Source organism: Amaranthus tricolor, chromosome 4 (genome assembly GCF_026212465.1).
Source record: "Amaranthus tricolor cultivar Red isolate AtriRed21 chromosome 4, ASM2621246v1, whole genome shotgun sequence".
Classification (NCBI taxonomy): domain Eukaryota; kingdom Viridiplantae; phylum Streptophyta; class Magnoliopsida; order Caryophyllales; family Amaranthaceae; genus Amaranthus; species Amaranthus tricolor.
In genome coordinates this window covers 12,059,603-12,069,179 of record NC_080050.1, presented here as the reverse complement: position 1 = coordinate 12,069,179, position 9,577 = coordinate 12,059,603, and the positions used below count along the sequence as shown (strand labels likewise).

Here is a 9,577-nt window from a genome sequence, read left to right as displayed (position 1 = left end):
ATAGCGATTATTTTTAAATAACAGTATATTTATGACTAATATGTCAAAACTAACCAACCCGAAAGGTCTAGTAAGCATGCATGCATGAAGTTGAAACAAAAAACATTATTATTTCAGTTAAAAACCAATATTATTATTTACATGATCTGTACACCAAGTTCATCTAGCAATTGAAGACTTATAAGCTGTTCTATCCACTGGCACATGCACATATTAACTAATTAGTTAAGCTTGTAAAAAAATTGGTTGTAATGTTACTAATGGTGAAATATGAATCTCGTCTATATCTCCTTATATGGCCTTCGAAGTTTTTTATACGTTAAAAAAAAATATCCATCAGAAGATTGAAAATGGCAATATGAAATATATAAATAATTAATAAGATGGAGTTTTGCACCTGTAAAAATCAGTATATTATGTGTTTATAGGTAAAGAAATTAAACCACCGACCCAAAGACATAGTAGTGTACTCCCAAATCCCGATAATCCATTCAACGGTCCAAGTCCAACCTGCTATTCATTAGGTAATTTAGACCTAAATGTATAAGTACAACCCTAAATTATGCATGCCTCAATAGAATTTGGTAACAGCTAGGCAAGCTATCAATGACCATGTAGTGTTTTCATCTATGAAATTGCATATGGAACAACCTAGGCGCTCATTTTACTCCTATCACTATTTCTTTACTATCACGGTTAAATACCAAACTGATTTTGATTTTTGAGATTCCTTAAATGTAAAGTTGCGTATTCACATGTTCAGGTAAATTTCATGTGTAATGTATAATTTTTTTAAAAAATTTAATATCTTGACAATGTAATTTTTTATTTTTATGAAAGAGTTATTTTAGGTCGGGTCAATTTTGTATAATCTAGTTATATGTAGTATTTAGTGATGGTCATGGGTCAAAGACCCTATTGGAGGAAGAATATAAATGCGTAAAGAGGATTTGCAAAAACAATTTCTTAACTAAATAGGATCATGTGAATATCATAATATGAATTATCAAATACAGTAGAATATCATATCCTTGATGCATGAATTCCACTTTACATAACTGAGTATGAAATATACAAAATTAGAGATAATAGAATGTTGGTACACAAGCATCAAACGGATCATCACGCATGGTAATGCGGAACAAGAAAACACCTTTTTCCATTACATTTTAGGTAGAGTATACATAGAAAATATTAGAATATTGAAAAGTATGTGAAATGAGATGAAGAAGTGTACTAAATATACACTTTTCATCACCATTTCAACTCCACAAATGGTGGTTACAAATACTAATGATGATTTAAATATGTGGTGTAATTATTTATTAAACACACCATCAATACATGCAATAAACTCCTCATACTTAAGTGTTCTATGATAATCCTATGCTCATAGACTATTTTATCATATCAATTGCTTATATATGTGTGACCTTATATGAACCGATTGTAGTAGTATTAAACTAATCCTATTAGTATACAAATCATAGTTGGTTTCTAGCAAAACACTATGATCACCTAAATTAATCGAATGTATTTTATCTCTATTATTTGCCATATTTATATATAGTAATTTATATCCTTGAACAAGTGTGTAAGCTTAAATTCATTAAGTCACTTAAACTCAATTTTGATAGCATAATGTTAACTCACATCAAATATTCGAATGTTCAAATTTATTTCTTGAAATCTGAGTTTTAACTATACAACAAATTATTAACTTTTAATCCATTTGATCACAACTATGCATTTTCAGTTTTACTCTTCACGAGGCTAGAGATACCAATCCTATTTAATAGGAGGAGTTAGCAAGTCTTAAACCAAAACTTCCTTTATAACCTCCATTTATGGCACGACGTTTGAGAATGTCAAGAGAATAATAATTATATGAGACTAGAATACTCATGTCACACGAATCCACTAAATATTACAATGAAACTCTCCAAACAATTTTGAAGAACATCAATTAGGTATGTCCAATACGTATCTCTGTACATACATATGTAAATGGCTAGAAATTTTTATGTCTCTATCATTTATATCGAATTTAATGATTTGAAGTAGGACAAAAATTATTTTGAATAACTTTGGTTCGCTTATAGGATTTTTTTTTAATCAAATCACGTATTTGGCAAACCTATTTAAAGTTATAAAATATCTTGGACATTTTATTTAATTCCAAACCAAGATTAAATAAAAAAAATGATAACTTTAGTGATGAACATAAACCAACCTATCAGAGTGATTTAACTTTGTGACTAATATTATAATACTCCCTCCTATTTACTTTAAATATCTCTAATTGTATTTGAATAAAAATTAGAAAAAGTTGATATTAATAAAATTTACAATAAGATGATTCAAATAAGATATCACTTGACTATGTTTTAACTTATACATTAAAAATAAAAACAAAGCACATAAGAGTTATTGATGAATAGTGTTGAAAAATCAAATAGGACATTTAAAGCGAATAGGATGGTGTTATAAATAGTACAAAATTAAAATCACACTTTTATTATGTATCAACGCAAAAAACTCTAATCTAACTCCTTATACTTGAGTTGAGACTATGATTTAGTTGTCATCCAATAGAATTTTTCATACTTTCAAGTTTATAAGACTTTAATTTCACAATTTGCAATAATGTCATGTTTGAAACTTTTTCAAACTAACATCTCTTTTAGAATAATGGTAGCAACTCGATAATGATCAAAATCACCTTTATCTATTTAAAAGCTAGCATATGTGTAACTTTTTACACTCTTATTCAAACATGTCTTTCAAACTAAGAACTTATCTTTTGAAGGTACTTCAAGATGTTTATAATTATTGCCTTATGGTCTATATAAGTGCATGACTAGTTTTTTCTCGTCAAACTAAAACCAAATGAGAATTCGAGTTAATTGCGTATTACATGATGGATTCAATGGCCAAAGCACATGAAATTCTAATCATCCTCATAAGCTTAACGTGCATCATTTGACATTGTTTCCTACTAACAGATGTCATGAGAAATAAAATAAAATCCCTTTTTAAAGTTATCCATGTTTAACTTATCATATATGAATATTATCAACATAAGCTCTTTGAAAAAGTTAAATCATCCATCACAATCTATCTGTATAAATTTGAATGCCCAAAATATACGAAGTCTCTCAAAGATTTTTTATAGAAGAACAACTACTCAATCAAGCCTTTTAATAGACTCGAAACATTGATGCATTATTCCTTATAATCAATATGTCATCCACATACAATACTAAGAAAAACAATAAAAAAATTCACACTAACATAATTGTATACACACTACTCTTTTGAATTTAGAAGAAACAAAACTATTTGTTTAACTTTTCAAAACGAATATTCCTACTCTTGGATATTTGCTTCAGTCCACAAATGAACTTCATGACTTTCATGACTAGAACTTCATGAAGATAAACTATCTAGAGATTACAAATGCTAAACAAAATAAATCCAAACTAGAAATACATGTTGCCTCACGCAAATAGCTTGGTTCAAGTCTATAGGTCGACTTTGGAAAAGATTAAGTTGGCTCGTGGTGATTAGCAAGATATAGGTTTTTCTTGCCCTTATATTCAACTTGGAAGTCAAAGATAATATGATTAATCCATCTAGTATCACTATCATCAATATTTATACCGTCAATATTATTAATATTACAAATAAGAATATCCAAGTCTAAGGTACTGATCTATTATTATGTAAAGTCGACACTATCCCGATAAGGTTCCAATTGACACCATTGAGACAATTAAAATGTTAAAACATAAAGCCATATTTTTTTTGTAACTATTCTATAGTTTCATGGTTTGTAAAAGAAATTTTCTATATTAGGAAGGTACTCGCCTATTCTAAACGATCTCAACTAACTTGGGTTACTAGCCTTTGTAATCTTTTATGGTAGCTATTAAAGATCTGAGTAAGAAATCTAAACTTTTTAAATTATAGCAAACCAACTACCAATTTATTGGTACTAAATTTTCAGAGGTACTTGATATCTAGTATCTAATAGTATTAGTGCTATATAAACTAACTTGGTGTGTTAGGTGCTTAGTTTTTTGTTGGTTGTATAAGGTGTATAGTTGTTTGGTGTGTAAGGTGAGAAATTGCTCAAATGTTAGACCGGTCTAGACAAGACGGTTGTGGTGTTGTTTACATAGTCCATTCCTATACTTTTTATTTGAGTGGCCTGTCTCTTGGGCCCCTCTTCTAATGGTTTTTTCTCCTGCTCGGTGTTTTTTATGCCGGCGGATTTAGATCCCCCAAATTTCAGTGTTTCCATTAATAATATTCTTAATTAAAAAAAATATAGAAAACCAACATTAGTTATTACGGTTTCTCTATGGAATCGGAATCTAGAATCTAACCATTATGCTCTTTATAAATAACATTTTAGTTGGGTTAACCAGCTAATAAGCTATACTTAATTTTAGTTTTATGAAACAATATTTAAAATTCAATACATTTAAAATTATTTACGTAAACCACCATTTAACCTTGTTTACCAAAGTAACTAATATCAACAATACTAAAACACTTCCATAGTTTATAAAAATCAATATTAATATTCATGATCAAATTACTTGAACACCCCATTTATCTTCAAACATTGACCCTAACTTATGTTACTCAAAATTACACACCAAAATTTGGAATGATGAAAAACAATTAAAATGAGATAACGTCCCTTCACATATTCAAATCAAGTGTTCCTTAACCTAATCTTGGGTAAAATTTTGATACAAAACACTTAGTGTTAAATAATATTTTTATTGAGAATGCCCAAAAGCTGCTTAAAAATTAATTTTTTTTTTTAAAAAAAACAAACATAATTTGTTACAGCTTCACTTCACAATTCAGAGTAAAATATAGGAAATTAATAATATAGATTACTAATGAACAACTAATTAGCCCATAAAACTTTAAAAGTAAAGTACCCCGAATTTGATTTCAATACAAAAACCCAAAGTTCTAAAACTAGGCAAACTCATATTCAAGTGAAGTATTAAACTTACCACCACCAAGTCACTTGAATAAGCCCTAAACGCACTAAAATCAACTTGTCTTGTTCCTTTCTTATGTTGACTTATTAGTTGAAGGTTTGTCGTATTATATTGAGTATGAATGTAGAAGGAGAAGAGAAGGAAAGAAAGGTAATGAGAACAAAAGGAAAGATGGTGTAGATTGAAGTGATGAGCCGCCAAGACCAACGTCCTTCTTGACATTCCCCCATTTGACTGATAAGGAGATTTTTCTGTAGTGATATTGTGTATAGTCTTGGGAAGGCTCTTTTAAGTACACCGACATCACACCATTTATCATGCCAAAAGCTGACTGACTTTCCATTTTCGATTTTCACAAGCATGCCTTCTTCTATGATTGATCTCATTTTTTATGTGTCAGCGTCGATACTTAGTAGGTGAGCCCATGTACCGTCTTTAACTTTGTGGAAAGTATTCGTGGATGCTTTTAAGCCCATGATATCATGTATAGATTTCAGGATTCTTTTCCACAGAGAGTTATCTGCTTCGGAGAAACGCCACCACCATTTAAATAGAAGGATTAGATTTTTGTGCATGATATTTCCAACCCCTAGACCTCTCATTTCTTTTGGCTGCTCTATATCAGACCATTTAATTGTAGGACAGCCCGACTTTTCATTATTCGCCCCACTCTAGAAGAATTTTCTTTGTATGCTAATTATTTCCATGGCAATGGCTTTCGACATTTTGAACATGCTCATGTAATAGATAGGTAGGCTGTTGAGAACACTTTTTATAAGGGTTAGCCTTCCGGCTCTAGATAGGATTTTGGCTTTCCACGAGGCTAGTCTCATCTGTATCTTTTGAATCATTGGTTTCCAAGCGGATCGTTTGTTCATATGATCTCTAAGAGGGAACCCCAGATATGTAAAAGGGCACATTGAGTGAGAGCATCCCATACTTCTAGCCGTTTCTCTAGCCCATGCGTGTTCACTGGCATTCCACGATATAAAGCATGATTTGTTGTAGTTCAGGCTCAACCCAGACATCATAGCGAAAACGTTAAGGATTCTGAAGTAATTCGTAATGACCCTTGGGTTCCTGGGAGCAAAAATAATAGTGTCGTCGGCAAACTGAAGGCGTTTGAGGTTTACTCTTTCTTTCCCAATGAGGAGCGACTGAATCAGATTCAAATGGTCTGCCTTCTTCAGAAAACACACTAGGGCTTCACTGACAAGGATAAAGAGATAAGGAGAAAGGGGGTCGCCTTGTCTGAGGCCCTTTTTCCATCTTGAACGGTTTGAGGGGGGAGCCATTGAGGAGGATGGACAACGAGGCAGAGGTGACACAGTTCATAATCCATTTCACCCATTTCCTACCAAAACCCAGCTTTTCCATCACTTGTTTCAGGAAAATTCAATTGACTGAATCATACGCCTTTTGGAAGTCAAGTTTGATGAGGGTGCCCGGTATTTTCTTTTTTTTTTCAGCCATCTTATAGATTCATTTGCAATCAAGACCCCATTGAGGATCTGTCTGTTTCCCACAAAAGCAGTTTGTCATTCATCAATCAGATCAGCAATGACAGATTTCAGACGGTGAGATAGGATCTTGGAGATAATTTTGTACAGGGCGCCTACCATGCTTATAGGTCTGTATTCCTCAATGGATGAAGGACATTTAGTCTTTGGAATCAAAGCCACCCAGGTGATGTTTATGTGGCTCACAGATTCTCCATTCACAAAGAAATTGAGCACAAAATCATAGATTTCATCCTACAAAACCTCCCACATCTCCCTGACAAACTTGAAGTTGAAACCTTCGAAACCCGGGGCTTTGTCAGTACCATAAGCCCATACTGCGTCCTGCACTTCCTCTCTCGAAGGGATATTTTCCAGGTGTTGAGCTTGATCGGGCGAAAGTTTCCGGTGGTTATCAAGGTTAAAATCAAAGACCGGGGTTTGGTCTTGTTTGAATCTCTGTACAAAGTAGTCCCTCACTTCCTTCTTGAGATATGAGACCCCCTGTACCCTTCTGCCATTTATGAACGTGTGGAGGATCTCGTTCTTCTTCTTTTTGTAGATCGTCGCGGCATGGAAGAATTTTGTGTTATGATCTTTCATGTTGAAGCCGTATGATCTGGCTCTTTGTCTCCACACTCTTTCTCTTTTAATCAGCCATTGATTTAGAAAACAGTTTGCTGCATTCAGTCTGGCCCTTTCCAAGACATTCAGGTCCCTGGTATCAGAAATTCTGTCAAGGTCATGTATGGCTGCTTCAATCTCATATATTTTGTTATCCATGTGGTCGAAGTGTTCCCTTTTCCAAGCTTTAATGGGGGCTTTCAGGGCTTTCAATTTGTTATGTAGGGATTCATTCGGGATATTTCTCCATTCATTCATGAGGAAACCTTTTAGTTTCGGATTCAAGAACCAAGCATCGTAGCATCGAAAAGGTTTCGGACCCCCATTGTTTCCAGATTTGAGCGATAGCAGCAAGGGATGATGATCAGAGAAGCTCCTTTTTAATCCACACATATTCAAATTCGTAAATTTTTTGATCCAAGCCTGACAGCACGAGGCTCTATCAAACTTGCTCCTTGATTCATTTCTTCTCCAAGTAAACTTTACTCCATGTAGAGGAATATCAATCAAGTGCAGATCAGTAACCCATTCCGAGAGCTCCCTCATACTTCAGTCACATCTAAAAGTTCCAGTTCTTTCTTCTGGATGTAGAACTGCTTTGAAATCTCCCAGCAGGAGACACGGTTTGTTGATAGACACAATCATATTTTTAATGTCCTGTAATTGAGCATAGCGTTCCCTTCGATCATTGTGACCATAGATCACACCCACGCAGCATTCGAAGTTATGTGTGCTTAAACAACCTTCTAGCAAAATCCATTTATCCCTAGAGAATCTGTTTGAGACATTTAGCGTTGCTTTGTCCCATGTGGCAATCAGCCCACCCCCATTTGTTTCACTTGCAAGGACTTCGCAAATATCAAACTCATCATTTCCCCACATCCTTTTCATTCTGCTTCTAATGGATCTTTTGTGTTTTGTCTCTACCAAACCCATAAACAAAATTTTCTTTTCCCCTACAATTTTTCTAATAGCTTTCGTTCTCTCCCCTTTTCCAATTCCACGTATATTCCATAACAAGAAATTCATATTAAACAAAACATCAGAGAGCACCAAGATTCATAAGCTTGTATCATCAGTCAGTTGAGGTCATCCATGATCCTAAGTCTTTTTGACTTTCTCAGACCCGATAGGACCACTTTTTCCTCCGTTGAAGAGATACCTAGGAGCTTTGCAGTATTCCATGTTCTCACGGCTTCTAGGCAAGCCATTGGTGTAGAAGGTGACCGAAGTTCACAAGAAGATTAGTTTGATCTCGAATTTGTTTTCTTCTTAGGTCTACCCCTAGGCTTTTTTGAATTGGTAGTCAAACTCTTGGAATCACATTCCGTACGTTCACAGACCTCACCGGTCTGTGTTAGCACGTCGGAAGACAAAGCGAGCCAACCCGCAGTCTCGTTTACTACAATAGGGTCATGCCACGTGTAGCCGATATTATTGGAGAGGTTGTGGGGTCGGTCAGCAACAAGGAGATCCAAAGATAGGGTATTGGCATTTTGATTATTTGCAAGGGAAGGTCCAGGCCCATCGTGATTGACAGAGGCACCTTATGCAGATTGTATACATACCAGTCATCAGGATGGTTTGTTTCATACATCACATAGGGATCATTGCAACCATACATTGCTCCAAGGCTATGGAACTGAGGGTCAAAAGCATGGCTGTAGGCATCCATGTACGGATCCCTACCATCCAAAATATAACCAGAAACATCAGAGGGGAGATTTGTAGTTTGAGCCGTTGAGATTGTGTTGGCATTCAGAGACTTGCAAGTGTTTTCATCAGGATATGCGAGGGACACAGAGGTTGGCATGTTCTGCATATCAATTTTCCTTAGGTCATTGCTCTCATACAAAGTCATGGGGTCCAGCCATACAACATCTGAGAATTCAGGTTTGTGGAGTATATCAATAGCCAGAGGGTCAGAAGATGTGTTAAAAATCATCTGCCCGGATACAAGCAGCTCTTGGGAAAACATAACATCCTACTTCTGTATTGTTTCATCAACAGGATCGATTGTGTCATACTTATCTTCTGGATTTGCGATAGTCACCGATGTTGGCATGTTCTGTTTATCAAACTTTACTGCAGAGAGATTGATTGGGTATGATTCTTTCACAAAAGCAGGTTCATCACATTCGTTTCTTTCCTCAGGACTGTGACTGGAGGGCACAGGTCTATTGTCAATTATACACCCATCATAATCAGAAACCAAGTTGTCACGCCTTATTGTATCTGAGGGTACAGGTTTAAGGGTTAGTTCAATATCCAGGGGATCAGAAGGTGTGTTAAGAGCCATCTGGTCAGACCCAATCAATACATCCTGCTTTTGTTTTGTTTTCATATTACTCTCTTCACAGCACTGCTTGACACATAGGTCAGACCTATAGTGTTTCTCTTTAACCCACACATCGCAACTCCCATGGT

At 34.7% G+C, this 9,577-nt stretch overlaps 1 protein-coding gene across 1 annotated transcript; it reads right to left on the bottom strand.

Moving 5' to 3' along the window:
• Window positions 1–6,781: 6,781 nt before the first annotated feature.
• Window positions 6,782–7,696, bottom strand: LOC130810741 (uncharacterized). The gene has a single exon (XM_057676874.1). It carries the CDS (start codon window positions 7,694–7,696, stop codon window positions 6,782–6,784), a length of 915 nt encoding a protein of 304 aa, XP_057532857.1.
• Between the last annotated feature and the right edge of the window lie 1,881 nt (window positions 7,697–9,577).